At 37.9% G+C, this 23,859-nt stretch overlaps 1 protein-coding gene across 3 annotated transcripts in view; it reads right to left on the bottom strand.

Annotated features, from left to right (window-relative positions):
* Positions 1–23,859, bottom strand: part of SLC44A1 (solute carrier family 44 member 1) — a 178,691-nt gene that overhangs the window by 40,202 nt on the left and 114,630 nt on the right. The window contains exons 13-16 of one of the 3 annotated variants that reach the window (XM_044779109.2): positions 15,020–15,157; positions 8,520–8,756; positions 6,256–6,336; positions 735–3,075 (exon numbers count right to left, since the gene is read on the bottom strand). In XM_044779109.2, coding sequence (XP_044635044.1) covers positions 3,052–3,075; positions 6,256–6,336; positions 8,520–8,756; positions 15,020–15,157 — 480 coding nt within the window. In that variant the 3' untranslated portion in view covers positions 735–3,051. Of the gene's footprint in view, positions 1–734; positions 3,076–6,045; positions 6,337–8,519; positions 8,757–15,019; positions 15,158–23,859 lie in introns of those variants that run through there. The other 2 variants (XM_070519087.1, XM_044779110.2) reach the window with 2 other exon arrangements.

Below are 23,859 nucleotides of genomic sequence, written 5' to 3' on the forward strand. Positions count from 1 at the left end.
GAATTCCTAAAGTTTACCTAACTCACTGGTGAGCCTCCCATACAATATGGGTCTCTTGGATTTATGCTGAAATACCACCTTTTCCTTTCCATATTATATCACAGCAGAGCTCACTTTTGAGGCAGGAGCCTAAAAAGTCTAAATCATGCACCAGAGCCTTAATTATCTGATGGCAGAAACCACAATGATCCACTAGTCACCGTGATCACCCTTTACAATAGAGGACCCTAACTCGAACTCTGGAGACGTGAGTCCTGAACACGCTTGTGAAGATCTAACCACAGAAAAAGACAAAAACCACAACACAGAGTCAATGGTTTACCAAGGTATCCAGGTAACCACAGTTCACAGATAATTTCTCTTCTTCATCTATTATTCTCACTTGGGAAGAAGTTAGAGGCTGTGAGCACAGAGCAAGAAGGCAGCCCATAGCTAACGGAAGAATGATTGGCAATGAATGAAAGAGGCAGCAGGACATCCAACATAACCTCAAAACACTTAAACCTTGCTAAAAAGTCTCTGTGAGGCTTTATAAAATGAACCAAGGAATGAAGCTCATATGCGAGTGATGTTCTATATATCGAATCTCTCTGTGCATGCCTGCGTCATATATATGCACATTTGCCTATATCCACCTTTGTGGCACACCCATTCTCTTAGGGAAAACAGCCTGGGAATTAATTTGGAACTCAAATGACATGGTTACACATAGATCATAATTTCTAAACACAATGTTAGTAAAACAAAATTTATTTGTAAAACAGGACCTGTTATATAAAATGGCACACAATCAAGTTATACAAAAATACAAAATTTCTTTCTGATTACAGTTCTAGTTGCAAATGAGAATTAGAAAGCATTCCTGATGGCTTCCCAATAGCTGAGATTGTGAGCACATGGGACAGGGAGCAGCAAGAGTCCGTGATGCTGGGATGTCCAAGTGGGTAGAACCTAATTTCCAAATTCAAGACTTCCATCAGGTCACTTAATAGCTAGCTCCTGGAATGTCTTCTGTTTTGATACCCATCTTGCAGACTTTTGCCAACCCTAAATTTAGTTCCCAATGTTTCTTAATGTCCAAAATCTGGGTGGCTATGAAACAGAAGGTATTCTGAATTTAATTACATCATTTGCTCTCTCACCTATTTGGATAATTGTTAGTGACATAATTATATTTATTCCATTTCAAATGATAGAAAAGAGTACAATGATACTGTTTGGCGACATCAGATGCTAACTTCTGGAGAAGTATTGTTTCAAAATAGCTATTTTCACAATGTTGGAGTCCCAGATCTTGCCAAGACATGAGCTCTTAATTGTGTGGTTTCTTTCTTTCTTTTTTTTTTTTTTAAAAAATCCAGACTCTTATTGCAAATATTCTGAAAAATCAGAAATATTACATGAGCTTTGAAAAGAAACCAAGGCATTTAGCAAATTTTAGCCTAGCTAGAGTAAAGAACACGGATACTTAAAAAAAAATACAATTTACCTTTTGCAGCAATTTAAAGGTCCAACCCTTTGAAAGGAAGCATATTAGCAAACAGCTGCTAATTAAGCCCTAGTGACATTAATTGTATACATTTCCATAATACCGGTCTAGTTTACTTTCTAATTCTGGTAGGAGGCAATGCTTTCTTTCAAAAGATTCTCCTTCCATGGAATGATAAAATGCTGAGGCTTTTTTTTTTTTTTTGTACAGAGCCTGTATTTAGTGCAATAAGTTTAAAAAACTTGCTCTGAAATATTTACTTTACATTAACAAAAATAGCTTTTTTTAAAAAAATTGTAACAAAAAGGAGTTATCGCATAAACAGATCATGAATTATTCTTAGCAAATTACACTTTTTTTTTTCTTAAAGCATTCACCATTACAATAAGCAGAACAATGGAATATTAGCCATTCATATCTGGTAAGCTTCAGGAATAAAAAACCCAAAAAACCCAAAACTCATCCCCAAACAAAAACAATGCTCAACACTTGAAGATCAAAACATTAACCAATTCTTCAGTTAAACACATTGTAGAATTCTGAATACTTAATGAATTGCCAAGGAGAGGAGCACCTGCCAGTATGTTTTCAGATTTTACAGCAAGCATTTGAATAAAATGGCCATTTAGCCATAAGCCACGGAAGTTCCTCTGAAGCAGAAGCCCAAGCACTGGAATTTTTAATGCTTTGTGTTCTATGTTTCTCTCCCTTCTTTATTCCTCCCAGCATTACTTAATCTGCAAATCAATACACAGAAATTTAAAGGCTGAACTCGCCGGGTGCCCCAGCTTCCTTTCAAATCAGGCACACAAATGTGTGGAGGATGCTACTAAAGTCAAAAATGAAAGAAAGACAAAATAGAAGAAAAAAGTTTGCATAAGAAAGATTATCTACCCTTTTCTTTTTGACCTACTCTCTTATAGAAGCATTAGGGTCAACTACAAATACCTGAGGAGTTGGTTACTTTTTAATGTTGGCTGACAAATGCATGAGATATTATGAAAATTCCCTTATCGGGTCCACTTGTATGTTTCGAAAAGTAAAATGACATGGCTTCTTTGATTGGGGAAAACTGATTGGAGGAATTCCTTATTTGTCTGAACGCATATGCCTAGTCTTGTCCCACTAGGACTTATGCATCAGTCAAATAAGATCTTGATTTTATGCACACGTCAGGGATATTACCCCGGAATCAACTTCAGACAGAAGATTCGGTACAATAATTTTACCTAATTTAAATAACTAAAGTTAAAATCTCCTCTAAGTTATTAAAAATGTTAATCAGATATGAATCTTAACATTTCCATTAAGACAATTACAATTGAAAACATTAAATGACGGCAGTTGCCTTGTAAAAGCCACCCGTATGAAAGGAGTACATGTTTGACAAAAATAAGCATAAAAAAGGTATTAAATCCCTGTTCCTTTTCTCTGATTTTGGCTGATTATGTGTGTGTGTGTATATACATATACATATATACACACACCCACACACACAAATACATAGTTATGTGTATATATTGTTTTGGAATGTCAATGGGTTCCATAACGGTCGGCTAGGTTCAAGCAGAACTCGCTCCCGAAGCCTAGAAAACAAAGTCATACAGAGTATCATCTTAGACAAATACCATCAAAAGGAGGTCATAAACGATGTTACAAATACACGGATGGGCGCAAACAGCAACAAAGCAAAATGAACTGAGAATCCTTCTCTCCTGAACCTCTATTCCAGGGGCCGAAATTCCTATGAATATTGAAAGTCGCAATTCCTCTGGATCACCTTTGAGAAACGCAGAGAATACATCTGGTCTCTGTTGCTGTGGTGGACAGGTTTTTTCTCCCTTTCCTCTGTACATTCTGTCCTGCACAAGCAGACGGCTAGCATGTCTCTTTCTTAAACCTCTACATCACATTTGGTAAATTTTTCTAAAACCATTTTCAAACATTTATAGAAAGACCTCACAAATCCTCCAAGTTTCCTTAACTAGTGAGGCTCTCTCAAGAAAAAAACCCACGAGGAAAACTGGAAGTACTCATATTTAGTTCAGTGAGCCCCTGTCAAAAGGAAAATTTAAAACCTCATTTTTCAGAACATCCTTTTATAGGCTAAAAATAACCCCTAGATGAAAATATCCCATCAAGGAAGAAGATGGACAGTGAACTCAAACAGTAGTGTTTGTACAGAGATGGCAAAACAGGCATGATGCTCTGTTACAGAACTTTCATCTAAGGGAATAACCGGAATTAAACCCAGCAAATACAAATAAGCAACCCTAAACTCTACCAATTCTCAAACATTAGGGGGGAATTTCTCATCTAATTCTTTAGGGACACACACAAGATGGCGGGGGTAGTAGGGATCAACTCTCAGGTATACTGTGAAAGAGAGATAAGAATTAAAAGTCCTGATGTGCTTAAAAATTTGACTTCCCTGCCGGCAACATTGCACTCTGTTCTCCTGGGGAGTTTTTTAACGCTTAAAACATGACTCTTAGGGACCAAAAGCTACAATGTTCAAAGCACCTGAATAACAACGCACGTAAAAAATGTATTTTGAGACATAGCAGAGGGTTTTGCCACTAACTGCAAGCAAAACTGATGAACAACATAAAATGAAAGCAAAACCTGAAGATTTTAATGCACTGGTCGAGTTAAGGGACGTTCATTTAAAACTGAAAGTAATATTAGGGAAAAAAATAATCTTTGCAAATTTTTGGCTTCTGGTAGAATGCCCCCTAACCAGGCAATTCTCCCAGCATTATTAGCTATGAATCAGGGGTTTGGGTGAGAGAAGGTATACCTGCATTCTGGCCCTCCATAATTCATGTGTCTTTTACTAAAGAGTAATATAGAAATACATGCTGATTCATGGTCAGAGGAGTTAGTCCTAAACTTCCAAATATTTCTCCCTTTTTTAAATGCTTATTACTGAAGAATGATTTAACGGAAGCTTCAACCATGGGAAAGTCAGAAAAGGGGGGAAATGGATGGTTTACATTCTAAGATTTTATATGTGTTTTTTAAGTTTTAGGCTTGGAACTTTACTTCCTGAACAATTAGGACCATCAAGCAGTGACAAGAAGGAAGCCGTCCTCATTTTTCCATGCCGCCTTAGGGCTGGCAGAATCTTCACTGCCGTCCGGCTCAGCCTATGCGGAGGAAGACGGATACAGAAAGAAAGAGGAAGGAGGCAGGAAGCTAACTGGCCGGACCGCTGACTGTGCCCCTACCCACTTAATCCAGCTTTGGCTGAGGCAGCCTCAAAGCCAAGAGCTTCACGGCCATTCTACATCCTTGTACTTAGGATCAGAGCAATCTGTGCCGCGGGAATCTAAACAATGAAGTTTTGACTTTATAATCATCAATGCTATTAGAGCAACACCAAAGCAGACACCGGAAGGGGTTACAGTGGAAAGAGTTCATATCTAACTATTCTGCTGAGGCTTTAATTTAGGTTGAATATGCAGTTATTTTGCATATACGTATAGCCGCCCCTCCTTAAACGAACCCGTTTCCTTTACTCTTACATACTTACATGGGCTTGTTTTACACAATATATTTAAGTTGGAAACCTATAAATCAAACGATTTATTAAAGTATAAAGAAGAAGGAAAAGAGAGCCCTCACCTCACACCTTTGGACATGATATCCACTCAGAAGGCACACTATTTAAAATTAACTGTTTAAGGATGGATGCAATTATATAATACTTTGAAATAAACAAGCTATTTAGGAACAATAAAATTGCAAAATAAGCAGTAATGAGACCAATATATGCTAGAGACATTTGTTGTCATGAAATAGCAGTGAGAATATCTATGGGAAAGCAACTCAGGATTTTCTTACACTGACCAAGTTGCCTTTTTCAAATCAAAGTAGAGTGGTTTTATATATAAATACACATATATATCACGGACCAGAGATAATTTATCCCTCTCACAATTAAGCTGAGGTTGGAGAAGAGCAGATTGTCTTATTGAGTGAGAATGTGGGTGTTGATGGAAATAGCCTTGTTTGCTACTGAAAAATAGCTCAGGAAACAAAGAAAGTACAACCAGGTAACAGAAAAAACATAACAAAACAACATAAACAAAACCATAAAAAAAACAAAAGCAACATAAACAAATCCATATTTAAAAAAGAGGGAATGTGAATTTTAGCAAGTTGAAAGGAATCGCTATTATCACCTGCCAAAATGATAAAAATCTAACCATCAGTTCAAGCATGCAACCAAATGCTCAGTCCAAGGAAAACTAAACACTGACAGTTAAAAAAAAAAAAGATAGGGGCCCGAGCCAGGGGCGTAGTTGTTAAGGTTGCGCATTCTGCTCCAGCACCCTGGAGTTCACAGGTTCGCATCCTGGGAGCGGACCTAGCACCGCTCATCAAACCACGCTGTGGCAGCATCCCACATAAAATAGAGAAAGATTGGCAACAGGCGTTAGCTCGGGGCCAATCTTCCTCACAAGACAAAAGAAAAAAATAGAAACAGCAATTTCACCTTAGGGACAAAAATATCCCCAACCCTGCCACGAACACTGAAGATGCAGTTCCTTTCAGCTTACTTTTACAGAAGGTGGTCTCAGTTGTGACAAGAATTCTGCCATCCAAGTGATGGGTAAATACACAAACAGAAAGAGCAGCAGGTCCTGCGTGATACAGATAACAAAAGCTTCTCCTGAGGAAGTGCAGTCAGTGAAGACAGAGAGGGAGAGGAAGTGAAAGTGAAATTCAGGGAGGGCGGCCCCCTGCGCATGTCCACCTACCATCGGTTTTAGCTCTCTGGCATCAGCAACGCCTCCCTTACCAGCTTCTTTCATTGCTTTTCTACTGTTCTCCACAAACTCCTGCAAAATATGGATCAAATTGCGTATACTCTTAGGTCCTTTAAGATTTCGGTTGGTAAATGAATTCTAAAGAATATTTACATTTTTGACTCAATATTGGTAAATGGATGGCCTGAAACCATAGCAATAAATAATATTTAGTATCACTCACAAGAGCTGCTAAATTTGTGGGGATGGACTGCAATCTGTTGATATAAAATCTTTTTTCCATCCACTCATTGTGACAATCTCACTTAGGCTCAAAGAGACAACGTTAGTTCCATCTGGAAGAGAAAATACCTAACGTTTTTTCAAAAAGACTAATTTCCCACACGGAGAACATTGTTTTCTTGTTCTACTTCTTCCATATCAATGTTATGTGGAACAAGAAGTACATTTTACTCCATAAGCCTCCTCCTTAAAATAACCCTGGAATCCTAGAAGGTAAAAGCAGTGATATTACTAAAACCATTTACCAAATCATAAATAAGCTAGTTTAAAAAAAAGTCTATTTGGTCTTGAAATTCCTCCATAAAGCAGGAAGACAGCACGTAACAACCAGAACCTGTGGTCATAAGTAGTTAAGATGGGATTGTGCCCTGAAGGAAACATGTCCATCCTGTCAAAGTTTATGGGGCATTTCTTCATCCAATATCCTCATCATTCTTGCAAAGAAAACTGTTTTTCTGTGTAAAATATTTTTTTACCCTGCTTTCTATCAGTGGGTTAAAAAAACACACACAACAAATTCTTCTTCTAAGTGCCTTAATCACAAGAGAGACACAATGCACATAGGTCAAATTCCGCTATGAAAATAACCAGTTAGAATTATAATTTAGACATTTTAATGTCCAAAATTTAGTTGATGGTTCTCCGAGTAAAAGAGATAATCAGTACCAGGTAAGTCAGTTAAATCATTTGTAATTTTGCAATTAAAAAAATCTAGCTCACTTATTAACACATTTATTCTAGATTTAACTGGGTAAACCATGCTCCTGAAAGACGACTTGGTATTTCAATGTGTAATGTTTAGTCTTCAATATTACTTATTCTCAACATAGGAGTACTTCCCAGCTTAATAACAAAGTACTATTATTAAAAAGCATCTTTAATTTGGTAGCATTTGACACTGATAATAGTATTTAAACCATTTTAATATGGTTTCTAAATTTTTAAAAAATTTTAATTGAGATTCTAATATAGGGAAGCTGCAGAGGCTACATACCTATAAAGAATCGGAATATGAGATCTATGCAAAGGCTCAGATCTTGACTGATGGAAAACAATACACTCTACCAGTCATGGGTCTGTTAACATGTATTCATCACAAAACACCTTCAATTTGGCCTGGCATACTCAGGATAACGAGTTGTAATGGAGTTGATAGCAATAATATTTAGAAAGGTGGTGGATGGAGAAATACAGGGAGGCACTATGACCTGGGAAATAAGACTTTTTGTCTTCGAGCCCCATTTTAGGAAAGGACATTTAGAACATCAGTGGTCCAATGTTCCAATTCAAGGGCTAAAAGTCACCTTTAAAAATCCAATTCAAAACCATCTGACTACAGAGACAGAGGCAGCAGTATGGAAAAGTGTGAACTCAGGACTATTAACGGGTACTGCTCTAGCTAGGTGGATTTGAAATGGTCTTCCCCATGACAAGAAGGTCTTCTTTCCTGATTTCCCCAGTTATCAGACATTTGGTCGATGCCAAAAGGTCCTTGATATTTGGTCCTGTCCAAGACATCCATAAGACATTTGGTCCGTAAGACATTTGGTCCAACCCAAAAGGTCCTTGACATTTGGTCCATGCCAAATAGTTTTGGACAGGACCAAACATCAAGGACCTTTTGGCATGGACTCAATGTCTCCATGGATGTTTTGGACAGAAGCAAATATGACCAGATTTCAAGGACCTTTTGGCATGGACCAAACGTCTGATGGACATTTCAGACAGGACCAAATTGTCCTGCAAAATCAAGGACCTTTTGGCATGGACCAAATGTCTTATGGACATTTTGGACAGGATCAAACGTCCTGTAAGGGATTTTCCCAACTAACTTCATCCATGAGTGCTACAGGCTTAATTCTGAATTACTCACTTGCATATAATGAGAATTAAATGTAGAGAATAATACTTTGTCTAATATTTTTATTAGTAATTTTATCCCTATAGCAGTAGAGGGCATTTGAAGTACTTACCATCAGTACTTTATCCATATAGAATTCTCTTCCAGGGCTCCCATCATTGTATTTTGTATCAATGGCAAAACACAAGAATAATACATCCACTACCATTTCGTAAATGGACAGGAAGCAATGAGCGACTAGGAAAGCAAAGAGGCAGACGATGATCAGAGGCAGCACCCATACTGTGTAATCTTGCTGGTAGTTGAGCAGCATAATCCCAGCCAAACCTGTGCTGCAGACTATCAGCACCTGAAGCAGAGAGAGCAAAGACCACATTTAATATCCTATTGCAGAAAACCACCACTTCATCTTCTGCAGACTTAAAATGCTGGCTGCATGAGCCCATTTCATCTCAAATTAAAAAGTATAATCCATATATACCCATATACACAATACGATTTTTAAGATAAATGCATGCATATTTCAGGAAGAAAATTCCACAGACTCTTAGCACTCAGGAGGAAATTATTGACGTTTCAGGGGTACTGCTATGTATTTTTTTCTAAGCATTTTTACATATGTGAAATAGTATTACATAAACAAATCATTAAAAGCTCTTCATTAATATTAATAGTATCATTATAAATATTTCATAAACACTTACTCAGCTACATAATTTGATCTTATGGGTGATTTAAAATTTGCTTAACCATGCTCCTACAGTTGGAGATTTATATTTTTTTCAGATATAAATAATGTTGCAACAAACACCTCTAAGAGCTTTTTCTTTGTTTCATATTTTATCTCACATAGAATATGTGGTAAATTTAACATGACTTGCCAGGAAGTTTAGATTTGGACTACCTGTAAGGAAAGAGGCTGCCGAAAACATCCACGCTCTAACAATAAAAGAAATAGGCAAGTTCCTTATTGCTAAGAACCACCTATTCTGATGCTTCATCACCTCCCATGTAGCAATTTACATTATTTGTAGCCCTGTTAATACATTTTATTTCAGCTTTTCAATAACCCTATGAATAGTTTATGACAAACGTTATCCTCATTTCATAGATTGGGAAATGCGCCCAGAGATGCTAGCCAACCTGCCCAAGGTCACAGAGTAGACGAGCAGATACCACTCAAACAATGGTCTTAGGATGCCAACTCCAGGGTCCTTTCCAGGTAGCAACTCAGCAAATACTTGGGTACTGACACAAAGTAGTAACAGGTCATACTGAATCCTAGACACACTCGTGCTCAGCCCATTACTTGGCCTAGCATCAAGTTGTAAATAACAAAGGAAAAGAAAGAGTCCTCTAGAACCACGGCAGCCTGTCCTGGTCCAGCGCTGAGGACAGCTGGGCTGAGAATTCTTCTTTGGTCTTTTCCCTACTATTTATCAACACTAAAGCATCTCTCTTTCACCATTATCTTCACCAGGAGTGATGGGTAGATGATATATTGGTTGAGCTATAAATCGATCCGTCTCTCAGATGATCTTAGGAAGCAAATCTGGGTCTGCCCAAGATTTGCAACACCCTCCACCATTTAGTGGCAAATACTTACGAATCTTCTCTTAGAGTGACTTATTTTCTGGGATTATTTCCACAGGTAGCTAATTACATCCATTTTCTCTCACTCTTTTGGTTTTAATTTTAGAGTGAGTTATTTCTTAACCTCGTCTTCAAGTTTTTTTTATACCTGCCCAATGGAAGGACTGAGGTTCTTTATGCTCTCACTATGCCACTAAAAGTTAAACCATATTTGAAATGTTAAAGTCAATTATACGTATAAGGTGTGGCTCAAACTAGATGTGGAGACAAAAGGTGTTGAAGTAGGAGGATGGATATCACCACATGAGAAACAACTTCAAGAATTAGAGATGTTTAGCCAAAAAAGTCAAAGAAATGTAATAATCACTCCAAAATAATGAAAGGGTGTCATGCATTTATTCAAGCAGACGACACATTATCAGTTCTCAACCTACAGAGGGGCTAGTATCACTTGGGGAGTTTGTGAACAATGCAGATTCCTGGGCCCTACCCCCAGAGTCTGACTGGTTGGATCTTAGATGAAGCCCAGCAACATTCATCCTAAAGATTCTGATAAAGTGCACAGCCTACAAGAAGTGCTGGTCCCTATCAGTGATGTCCATGGGAGGGCATACATACTCCAGGGGGTATTTATTCAACAGGATCATCTGGGACCTCTATTTATATTTCTCATATATTTACATTTCATTTTATACTATGCTTTATAATGCATATATTAGTAAAAGCTGTATTTATATCATTAAGAAATAAATGCAAATATATTGGGGAAGTGTGCTCTATTATTTTTTTCTAATAGGATGCATGATGGACACTCTCGTTCTAGAGGACAAATTATTGGTGATGCAGTAGAAGAGATTCCTACACAGGGTAGGATGTGAGAGGCAGGAAGGAAAGGATGCTAGTTTTGGAGTGAGAGCTGTAGATGCAAATCACAGAGTTAATACTTTTTAGTTTTGTGACTCTCAGCAAGTTTATTTAACCTTTTTGAGCATGTTTTTCCATCTTTACAAGACACATAATAGTGCATACATCCCATGATTGTTAAAATAAGCATTCAGAAAGCATTTAACACCGTGCCTGGCAATCTTAGTTTCTTTCTTTCTTTTCCACCATAAATCTTGCATTTATGATGCTCTTTTCCCATGGAATCCATGTTTTCAAAGATTTTGTTTACTAATAAAATAGCATTTTTTTCTTTTATTAATCAAAGCCAAATAAACTGTCAAATAGAATATATAATTAGTGTCAGAAAAAGTAATCAAATAGAGGTCAAATAATCTCACACAGAAGCAAAGAAACTTGAGACTTTGTATTTTTTTTCTATCGTTTTATTGGGGCAAATATGCAATATCTGCTAGACTTAAAAATGTTGAAATAGCTTGAAAATCTCTATTCTTACCTTTGAGGAACCTACAGGCCAGTGACCACAGGTCACAAGCCACTAAACTAGAGGAGCTAAGGTCCTTTCCCAATCTAACTTACCATTCCATAAAACCACTGGGGCTCCATAGAAATGAAATCCCTCACAGTATCTTTTGTGTTTTTTTACTCAGAGTTTTTTAAACAAAGTTTTAAATTTTGAGACAACTGCGAATTTCCATGCAGTTGTAAGACATAACACAGAATGATTCCATGTACCTTTTACCCTGTTCCTTCCAATGGTAACACCGTGTAAAACGATAGTACAATATCACAACCAGGACAATGATATGGATACAGTCAAGATACAGAACATTTCCATCATCACAAGGATCCTTCACTTTAACCTTTTATAGCTACTCCTACATCCCGCAAACCCCATCTGTAACTGAGAGACCACAAATCTGTTCTTCATTTCCATAATGTCATTTCAAGAACGTTATATAAATGGAATCATACAGTATTTAATCTTCTGGGATTGGCATTGTTCACATAGCATAATGCCCCCCAAGTTCATCCAAATTGTTGTGTGTATCGATAGTTCATTCCCAACACTGTCTTTTATAATGTTTATTACGATCTATCTAGTTGAACTATCTGATCAGAAACTATTTCTGCACACTAGCAGCCACTTAGTAATGAAAGAAACTCTTTTCAAGAAAAGATTTAATTGTGTATTCTGTGATCAGAACTATATTTTTAAAAAAATAAAACTAAATCATTTATCTTAGTATGTTGGAAATCCAGAAGACTTTTTTCCTCTTATTTTTCTCCTTTTTGGATTTCTTGATTAAAAAAATGTTTATCTTTCACGGTATTAAAAGTCATTTTTAAAAAAATACATAATTATATCATTCAAAGTTACATCTTTCTGGAAGGCAATTTGGCAATGTCTATCAAGAACCCTGTTATGTACTCTGATTCACTAATTCCACTTCTAGGATTCTGGCCTCGGGAAATAGGTGCAGAAATGGACGAGGATTTATATACAAAGATTTGCCTGTAGCATACCTAAATTAGTAAAAACTTGAGAACAGTTTAAGTGTAAAAACAACCTTGGGGCTTGGTTAAGTAAATGATACAGCAAGTGTACAACTATGTTTAAAACATTTTTAATAAAATAGGAAATGATCATAAAATAATACTAAGTGAAAAGAGGGACACAAAACTGCCTTTTCTACTGGATTTTAAATTCTCTTTATTGACTAGTAGATAACCAGCACCCAGAAGTGCCCCTAGCACATGACTTGTAGGCACTCTATAAATATTTGTTGAATGGATAAAAGGTTAGGTTAAACCTAAAGAAAAAATTTTGATGGACAGGTCACTAGGCTGCTGAAAAACTCAAAGTCAATTTCAAAACCTTGTATTTTATCATCTATATATTTTTCCATCATAAAAGGAAAGCATATTTAATATAGAGAACTTTATCTTATTATGGTAAAGGAAAAGTAGGCATTTGGCATCACTCATATTTTCAATATCTAAAGATAATCATTACTAACACTTCGAGGTATTAATTTTCATTCTTTTTTTAGGCACATTTTTAAACAGTACTGGGACAGTCTAGGAGTTTTACTCAACCTTTTCACTTATATTATATGCATTATCTTATTACAAACTCTTAAAAAACATCATTTAATAGGTGAATAACAGTCTGTTGACTATTATTTCCAACCATTTCTCTATAGCTAGGCAGTAGATTGTTTACAATTAGTCACTATTATAAATAATGTTGTATTTTTCTGTATTTAAAATTATTTCTGACAGTGGCTTACCATCATCAGAATTATTGAATCAACAGACTTTTTTAGATCCAAGGGCAAATTTAATGTCCGTTGAAGAAATTATAGTACTTAGTAATTGAAAACTTAGAAGTCAGACAGACTGAGTTTGAACTCCAGCTCTGTCACATTCTTGCTCTCTAAATTTGGGCAACCTACTCAGCTCTTTAAACTTTGGCTTCCTCCGCTATAAAATGAAGACAATGATAGCAGCTCACCCTACGGGGGAGGACCAAATACAAATTCCACACAAAGCACTTCCTCAGTACCTGGTGCCCAGCAAGTGTCTCAGGCAGAGTTCACTAAAATCACCCAAATGATCAAATGTTGCCAGTTAGCATAATTTTCTCCCTTATTCCTCCACGTGGCTTCTTACTGCCCTTTTAATTGCTCTGTGTATATATGTTTTTATTTTAAGTTGCTTCATATCTTTCTTAGCAGTAGGGATAAATTATAAAATAAACAAAAAATTTGAAGCCTTCCTGAATTAGCTGCATAGCATATAAATAATAGTTAATAATATTGTCAGATGCTGTACTCAGGCCTCAACAGGGATTAACTCATGCAATCTTCACCAGAAAAAATTTCCTCTTATTGTAAAAATATGCCAAAAACAAAGCCAACAGTCATAACATACATTTCACTACAAATTTTCAAAATAACTATCCTCAGAGTTTTATAATTCTTCTTACATGACAATTGCCTAAGAACTTAAAACCACACTGTGCTATCGATGCCTCTCTAATCAATTTTTTCCTTTTCAAAAATTTTAAAAGCACAGTGGCTGGGGTAACCTAAGCGTTCAGTAGTAAGAGGATATTCAAGAATAGTATTTGATGGAACATTGACCATCATCATAATGAGTAATTATGAAGATTATCAAAGCAATATGAAAAATGCGTGTGATATAATGTGAAGTGAAAAGGGCAGAAGAAACAGGAATGTATGCTATGATTGTCATAGCACAGAAATATAAAAAACACAGGGAGGGAATATATAAAAATGATAGTTATTAGGTTATAGTGACGGGGTCTTTTCTTAACTCAATTTTTCAAATTTTCTGAATATTTTATGGTTTGAAATACAGATACAATGAAATCCAATTATAATGTTATTTATCATTTCACAGATTTTAATAGTATAGAATAGATGACCTCTTCTCAGACACTTTTAAGGACAGTTAAGTCTTATTCCCTAACAGCTCTATTTTAAAGGGGTTTATATACAGTAACAAGACCGACAGCTAATGTTCATCAAGAACTTAGAATGTATCCAACAATGTCTTAGATACCCTACATATATTAACCGGTCTAATCCTCACAGCCCTAGGGGTCGGGCACTACTATTATCTCAACTTTACAGATGAGCAAGCTGAGGCACAGAGTGGTTATGGATCCTGCCTCAGGTCACACAGCTAGTAAGTGACACAGCTGGGTTTACATCCAGGCATTCAGGCTCCAGATGCAGTATCCCTAACCACTACACAGACTGTTTCTTAATTCTTTACAGTTGAAAACATGTAAGGAGAAACATGGGCGTATTACTTAACTGCTCTGTACCTCAGTTTCCCCATCTGTAAAATGAGGCTAATAATAGAACTTCCTTTACAAATCTGTCGTGAGGATTAAATGAGCACAATATATGTAAAATACTTAGAATAGTGCCTGATGAATATTAAGGGCTTTGCAGGTACTTGCTTCATTTTATCTTACTCTTAGTTTTTTGGTAGGCTACATATTTTTGAAATTAAAGAGCAAATATATATGTATATATGCAAAAATTTACTGTACGCCTCAGATAATATACTCGGTCTTACCTTGCCTAGGAATAACATGAAATCCCCGACTGTGTTGATGGCAGCCACTCGCAAAGCATTCTCCACGAGAATGACAAAGGCATCCTTCGCTGAGGTGCAGAAGTTGGTGCTGTTGATAGCTGTGGCTGTGTATGCATTCTGGACAAAAGCAAAAACAATATTTTTACCAATAAACACAATCTTTATTAAGACATAAACCAAACCTAGTTAAAGTATAGCTTATAAAAGCATCTCACAGTCAAACCCATGGCTTTGGGGTGAGGTACAGATTAAGATTAAGCAGAAGGAAATAGGAAACATTAAAAAAAAAAATCTAGGGGCAAGCCCCGTGGCTGAGTGGTTAAGTTCACACATTTCGCTTCAGCAACCCAGGGTTTTGCTGGTTCGGATCCTGGGCGTAGACTTGGCACCGCTCATCAGGCCGTATTGAGGCAGTGTCCCACGTAGCACAACCAGAAGGACCCCCACCTAAAAAATATATACAACTATATACTGGGGGGATTTGGGGAGAAAAAGCAGGAAAAAAAAAAAAAGAAGATTGGCAAGTTGTTAGCTCAGGTGCCAATCTTTAAGAAAAAACCAAAAATCTATTGGTGGTGAGCACGATGCAGTCTATATGGAAACTGATATAAAATAATGTACACCTGAAATTACACAATGTTATAAACCAACATGATCCCAACAACAAAACCTACAATGGTAGAGAGCTTTTTAGCTGGCTTAGTTTTGGTTCTTTAAAAACAATACCATTTATTAAAACGCACACAAATCTTTGCAACCTCCATTAACTTCTTCCCTGTTCTGGTAAATCAAACATAATTTAAGCTTTCCTAGATGTCTCGGGAGCATCTCTGTGGGTATCAGTGATGCAGGATTATCATTCCAGTGATGCTTTAAAAGTTACACAAATGGGTAAAGGCATCAGATTGCTCTGCTGTTCTACTGGAACTTACCACCTCCTCCTTGGTGCCTTCTTCTCTGCTGTCACTTCTCATGGTTCTTGTTATAGACAGCAGTTTGTTGCCCAACATTTCAAACCCCTTCCTAGGAGGAGGACCCCAAATCTCCTTTGAGAAACCAGTCCTTCTCCATTCTCATAGAGTCTGAGTGGGACTGACACTACAGCTAGCTCCGGGGCCCTGACGGACATAACCCAATCAGCATGTTCTACCACCTGGCCACATGATTGGTTCAGGGATCGGCACATAAACTAATCACAGCCCATGAAAATAAAAGATGTTCCCTTCGGGCTTCTGGGGAAATAGAACTTTCTTTTCTCTTCCAGAGACGTTCCTCACAGAGTCTCTCTCTCTTTTTCCTGGACAGTGAGGGATGAGGGTATGGAACTGCCTTGGCTATTTTGTCAACACAACGGGAAGAACCTGTAGCTGCTGGAGGTCACAGCGTGAAACTGAGGGTGAGGCTAACCTCACGGAGGTCAGAACAGAGAGAAACCAGGGACGTGCACTTAGTGACAACGTTTGCATGATTAGGAACTAGCCAGATTTCTGGACTTTTCAGTTATAGAAGCTAATAAATTGCTAACAATCTCTCCCTTCTCCCTCCCTCCCCCTTTCTCACTCTTTCTCTTTTTTAGGCCAGACTGAGCTGGCTTTCTGTCTTTGTAGTACTGAGTTCCAGCTGACACACTTTGATTCAATTATAGCTGCTTCTGCTGCCCCGTGTCCTCTTTGACCCACTAGTCACAGAGTGATTTTTTTCCCTTCTGTTTTACAGTACATTCTAGAATAGCATTGGCATTTTCTGGGAAATGTGAATAAGTACTATAACCTCAAATACATCTGAGTCTTAGGAAGGGAAAGCATTTGAGCTTTGTGACTAAAACTTATGGTCCTGAGGGATTTGTGGTTTAGTGCTGACCTAAAAAACTACTGGTGAGTCCAAAATGTTGAAGATGCTGGAACACTGCTCGACACAAAGGACTTACTTTACATTGTGTTATCTATTAAGTTTTAAACACTGAGCTTGGGAGAGACAGTCGTTAATTTATGAATGTTCCAACTGTATGCTTGTTAGTTACTGATGAGGAACCTTGGTATGAAGATGAGGTTTGAGTCATCAAAAATTTAATTTGCCATTATATGATTAAATTCGTTGATTAAAAATGCAGAACATTTGAGGGCCAAGGAAAGAGTACTGTACTGAGTAGGTCACTACTTGTGGCCTATTAACTTTTTTCAGTAATGGAGCAGTAGGAAATTATGGTGCCCTTTGAGAAACATAGTATGCTTTAATATATGAAATTCTGTCATGCGAATTAGGGTAATTTATTATCAGAATAGATTACTACATTATGTTTGCAGGTCTTTTTATCTCAAAAGTTAATGTATACAATATTTTAAACAACTCACACTATTAGGTTGTTCTGGAAGCATTCATTTGCTGCTTGTTCTCTTGTATTGTCATTTGCCACTGCTTCTTATCAGTTAAAGACAGCAGGCACCAAACAGTTAACCACCTAACTGCAGTGGTCCACATTTCTTCATCTTCTCCAAAGCTTCTTTTGAAATATTTTGCTAAATGCCTCAAAGACATCAACATAAACTATACTCCTGGTCTTGTGTAATAGTAAGTCTGTTGAAAAACAGTGGAGAAGAACTTCCCAAGCCTGATCTATTCTCGAAGAACCCGGACTAGTTCCCAGTTCTCACCAGTTCCCAACGTCCTCACAAAAAGACCCATTTAGCAATTTATTCTGGAGCAGAGGTAGTCAAACTACCACCCGCGGACCAAATCTGGCCTGCTGCCTACTTTTGTCAATAAAGTTGTACTGGAACACAGGCTTCTTCATTTGTTTACATATTGTTTATGGCTGTTTTCATACTACAATGGCAGAACTGAGCAACTGTGACACAGACTGTATGGCCCACAAAGCCAAAAATATTTACTATCCGGGCCTTTGCAGGAAAACTTCGCTGCCCCTGTTCTAGAGTATTGCCCAGAATTAATATCAACCTTGTGTATAGTCTATGGAATCCATCTTCTTACCCCTTTTTGAAATATAAACCACATTTGCTCATTTCTAGTCTTTTAGTATCTTTCTCCACAACTTCCAGTCTTTTAGGATCTTTCCCTATAATTCTTCAGTCCAACAATTGATAAATGTCTATAGTGATCTGAGAGACAACCTCCCCGAAGAGAAGTACCTCATTTCCCGTATTCTAAGACATGATTGAGAGACTAAGGAAACAGTTATTTAATAACAAGTTTTCAGGGGAAAATATCCTACCATATTAACTATGTATATTGACTATGAGATGCTTCCTTAAGTTAAAAAACCATTTTAATGTCTAGAATCAAGGCTATTGGATAACCCATTTACATCAACTAGGTACTGTCTTAAATCTCACCCCCTCAATGAGGACCAATAACACTGTTTCCTATGCCAGTCTACACTTTCCAGTTTGAACATGACTTTCCCTGAAAGAGACAGATGCAAGAGGACCCACACAACTCCAATCACTCTCCTGTGTTATCATCAGACCAGCTGACTCCAAGAGAGGGCCCAACACTTCCAAACTAAACTATAAAAGCTTTTTTTGTTTGTCCTCATTAATTTTCAGAAGCTTCAGTTTGAGAATTCTTATGATTCCTCCTCTGCCGCTTCTTTCTTCTCTCCCCAACCTGCCCTGCCCATCTATTTTAGAGCAGAAGCCTATTTATTTGTAGATGTGGAAGGAGGCAGCAATGATTTCTTTTCTCCATTCCTCAGTCCCAGGGTTGGATATGCTCATAGAAATTTAGGCTTCTTGGCAATATTCCTACAGATCTATGCAACTCCTTTGTATTCAACCTAACTGAAAAAAAGTAAGTGGATAATTTTATAAGCTCTTTCTCCCATTCCCAAGGCAGGAAGATGAGCTGCACGTGATACACAAAGGCCAAGATGACCTCTTAAGGAAGAAAAATGTGCTACAGATCACAGCAGGTCAGCGAATTTTTCCTCTGCTTCTATACCTCCTAGTCTAAAAGGATTCACACTAAAGTTCTCAAGAAATTGAGTCATTTATGGTTTTCCCTATTACTGTCCTCTGAGCTTTCTGTAGATCACTTAGTTGAGATTTGTTGAGCCCACCTACCTCCTTCTCAGGCAGCCTTCCTGATCTTGAGCTAACCTGCCCACAGGGAGGCATTGATGATTACCATTTAGCCCGTGCTCAGCATCCGCTCTGGCAGGACACAGGCTTCAGACTATTCAACTCCCAAAAGCAAGATAAAAGATGATCACTATCCAGGAATCTTTTAAGAGGATGCCTATTATTAGCTCAGCTGCTCACTGGTAACTTCTTGTCTGATACGATATAATGAAAAAGTGGTCATGTGGAAGAAAATATGTTAGGGCAGAGGGTCACCACGCAGGTAACCCAGGCATGCACAGCTGTCACATTTTCACACCTTCTTTTCTTTCTTCACTTAAGGACCCAGAAATTCTCTTAAAGTTTAAAATCTTTACATAATAACTCAATAGGTGCAAACTAGACAGCAATGGTAGGAAAGGGGAATAGGTATGTGCAACTCTATGTGTGCATCATTATAAATTAACTAAGGGAAAAGGCAATTAAATTAGCTTTCTTACTTTGAGTAGGGGATGGAGGAACCACAAAATACAACCTATACTATACATTTCATTCAATTTGGTTCTAAATTCTTAGACGTTTTTAAGGGGTATAAGAATTAAAAATACGTTGCAAATCTTAGATTAAATAGATTATCTTTAAAACCATCACTTGTCTTAGTTTACACTATGATACATAAAAATTTGAGATGTTTGCATATTCTCTACAATAAACTATACTTTAGCTTTCTCTATGTTGCGCAAAAGCATGTACATATTTATACGAGAGGCAGTGTGATGTCATGGCAAGAGCGAGGCAGACTTAGATTTGAAACCTTCCTCCACCTCTAGGTCATGTGATCTGCCCAAAGATGCCAGTCTCAATTTTCTCATCTATACAAACAGAGGAAATGAGCCTTCCTCAGAGTTGTGGAAAGACACTGATAATTATATAAAGTGTTTAATATAGTACCAGGTAGTAAGTGCTCAAAAAATATTCTCTACGACTCCCACCCTTACTATGCAGAGAAAAGCTTTATAATAATAAGAGCTTATCAGCTGCAGAGCAGATACCCTCCAGTATCAAACATACTATTTCCAAATAGTGTCAAAGTAAACCAAGGCCTAGCCAGCTCTGGTGGTCTAGTGGTTAAGATCTGGCGCTCTCATTGCCACGGCCTTGGTTTGTTTCCCCGTCAGGGAACCACACCGCCTGTCTGTTGGCAGCTGCCTGTTGCTATGAGCTGAAAACTATGCCACCAGGATTTCAAACACCAGCAGGGTCACCCATGGTGGACAGGTTTCAGTGGAGCTTTCAGACTAAGACGGACTAGGAAGGACATGGCCACCCACTTCTGAAAAAACTGGCCATGAAAACCCTATGAATAGCAGCAGAGCATTACACAGGGTTGCTAGGAGTCAGAATCCACTCCACGGCACCAACAAAAACAAAAAACCCCAAGGTCTGAGTAATCTAATGACCAAAAGAAACAGATTCTAGTTGTAACAATCTCTCTACTTAAAGTGAATTCTATCTGTTAGATTAGATGTACAATCACCTTCACGTCACATTAAGATAAGCACCTGCAGAAACAAAGAGCAGTTCACAGTTCACTCTATTTACAAAATTCTAGCACCTATGAAATAAACAGTTAATGGCTTATTTTAAAAATCTAAAGCTCTTTTTTGAAGCCAGCTGTACTTTCCATGCCATTTGGTCTTGGAACCTGGTTTTGGTTATGGAATTTCATATTGTGCTGCAAAATGACTCTGGCTTACTCTACCTCCCTATCAACACTCTTTTCTACTATTATCCTCTAAATTCTCTCGAGTAGTGACAACAAACTGGTGGCCCATGGATAACTGACATTGTGTGGCCCCAAGACCTATTTGCTCTGGCTGACCCAGAGCTGTTTTTTTTTTTTTATTAGCTGTCAACATTTTAACAGCAGGCGATAAAATGCAAACATCCAGAATTCTGGCTTCTCTTGGCAAATTGGAAGAGTTAGAAACCACCTCTAAATTCTCACACGGCAACAACGTACTAGAGCTAAGCAGTGACTGCCTCTTCGGATAGAATGTGAGATCTCCAGTCCCAGTCTCTGCCCCTCTCTGTGGCCTTGGACCCTGCCTGCTGCACTCCTTTACAGGAGTGATGGAACAGAGGGCAGGGGTTGCGCTGTCTAACCCTACTCAAAGGCTTTCACTTCAGGTTGCATGCTGATCTTAGAAGTGACAGCAAAAGAAAGGACAGGAGAAAAAAAATGATGCAAAGGGACATTAACTCATTACTAACCATTTGCAAAGAGTACTAGACATAACAGAACTCTAAATGAGAGATTTGCATGTAAAGTGGGAGCCACCGTGCCTGGCTGGTCCATGGTAAGTGCTGGATAAATGTTAGTTGGCTTTATAATTAGCATTATTATTTCGCTATACTCCATTGAATACTCTAAACGTAATTTCAGAGAGTAAACAGGTGATCAGACAAGAAATCTTTGAAAACTAAGAATGAGAAGGATTTGTCTCATAAGATATTTGAGATATATAATGAAGCTATAATAACGAAATCTTGCAGTACTGGTATAAAAATAGACAGATGAATGGCACAGCAGAGAAAGTCCTGAGACAGACTGAAGCATGACATATAAGAATTAGTACATGATTAAATTACATTTCACAGCAGAAGAAAGAACACACTACTCACTAACTGGTCCTGGGACAACTGATTAAATGCCAGACAAACAAAAGAGTTAAGTATTTAACAAAAAGTAAACCTCTAACGGACTGTAGAATTATTGGATCTTGAGGTGAGGAAAACCTTTGTAAGCATAAAAGTCAGCTAAGAAACTAGAGAAGATAAGTTTGAAAGACCTGACAAGAGGAAAATAAACACCACTGCGCATTAAAAAATGTAAGAAACCGTGGACGATACTATAGGATAAGAGTTGCCACGCACTGAGGACTCGCTGTGTCTACGCACATGCTCAGAGCACTGCAGACACTCTCTTCATCCTCACGGTAATGGGCACCACAACACTATCATGATCCCCATTTTACAGATGAGCTCTATAGACTATCAGACTTTACTACATTGAAGTAAAATATTACAAACTTTTTCTCCAAGCTAATAATAAGTATTTTAAGGAAAGTAACTGTTATGTTAGCATGGTGAGATTATGGGTGATGTTTTGTTCTTGTCCTGGTTTTCCAAACTCTTCAGTATTTTATATTACACTTATTTTTAGAGAAAATAGTTACATCTTTAGAACTACCTTGTGGATTATCTTTGCCATAGCTCTCTTATCTGAAAGTAAAACATTGGGAGTTCTTTATAAAACAATAAAATAGGGGCGAGGGGGGAAGAGCAATAACAACACTTACTAGGTCCCTACCAAGAGTCAGGCGCTGAAAGAGCTGATTTATCTGCACTATATTTCATCCCGACCTAAAGCCTATGAGGAGAGGAATATTTCTCTCCACTTTCTGAAGAAGGAAACTGCGACTCGGAGGTGTCACTGACTTGCCAAACAGTTACACTGTTGGGACAAACAGTTACACTGTTGGGATTGAAACACATCTTCAACATCTGGCTCTTTCCACTGTACATCCCCCAATTATCCATTGCACCTTCTCCAACAAGGCTGTAAAAGCGTGGGCTCAATCCTACGTGTGTGGAAAAAAGGAACTTTATTTTCAGAAAGCAATGAGCAACAGAGATGAAATGAAAGGTGTGAGCCGACTCTGTTGTCCTGGCGCCAGCTATGGCTTGATCTCCAGCAGAGCACGAAGCTCAGAACCACTGAATGTGTGACAGCACCGACAAGGGTGGCCTTCAGGCACATCATACCCTATAGGCTACTGTTGTTTTTGAATTTTAGAAAAGTTCTGGAGCTCATCTATACAGTGCTGCCATGATCCCCACCACTGAAAGACTTCAAACAGATGGGTGCCCACCCAGCTCTGACACATTCCACAGGAACAAGGGTTAAAAGAATTCCACTGGCAACCGATTCTTATGCTTAACCCGTCATGGCAGGAAGTTTTCTGATGTCTTCAGCATGATGACACGAAGCACCGCTGGCCATGAGTCCCCACATCGCAGCACTTCATGTTCCCAAAGAGAACTCCTAAGTATTAGTTCAGAATCACTCTAAACCTTCGCTCACATATTTGATTTATTACTATTTGAATGCTTCCCTTGAATCTTCAAACATATGCCTACCTAGTGAAGATCCAAAACGGCAAAGACCTGTACAAGAAAGACCAACGTGCAGTTTGCATATACATCTCAGAACCATCTGTGCTAAGTCGTGGACTAATGTTTAGCTTGGGAGGAGCCGAAAACTTCGGATTTTTTCCCTGGTTACCGACCATCTTGACATCATGTGATTTGTTTTATTCCTTCAGTATAACTGCACATCTCCCTTTTGAGACTCTTTTTTCGTTTTATATCACCCTATTAGTCTTTTTTAATCCAAATATTCACTGATTAATAACTGATTCAGAAAACATTTAGAGACCACTTACAGTGGACCAGGCACTGTGACGGTTTGTGGAGAGACAAAAATAAGGTAAGATCCCTGTCTTTAAGGAGCTGAAAGTCTAAAGGTGGAGATAAAGAAGTAAATAGACCATTTTCATATAGTGTTCTTAGTGTCCTCACAGTGGTATAAAAGGTCAGTGGAGAGGCTAGGGTAATGAGGGAAGGCTTCTTGGAGTTGATGCTCAGGCGGAATCATTAAGGATCAGTAGGAGTCAGTCA

Source organism: Equus asinus, chromosome 10 (genome assembly GCF_041296235.1).
Source record: "Equus asinus isolate D_3611 breed Donkey chromosome 10, EquAss-T2T_v2, whole genome shotgun sequence".
Lineage (NCBI taxonomy): Eukaryota > Metazoa > Chordata > Mammalia > Perissodactyla > Equidae > Equus > Equus asinus.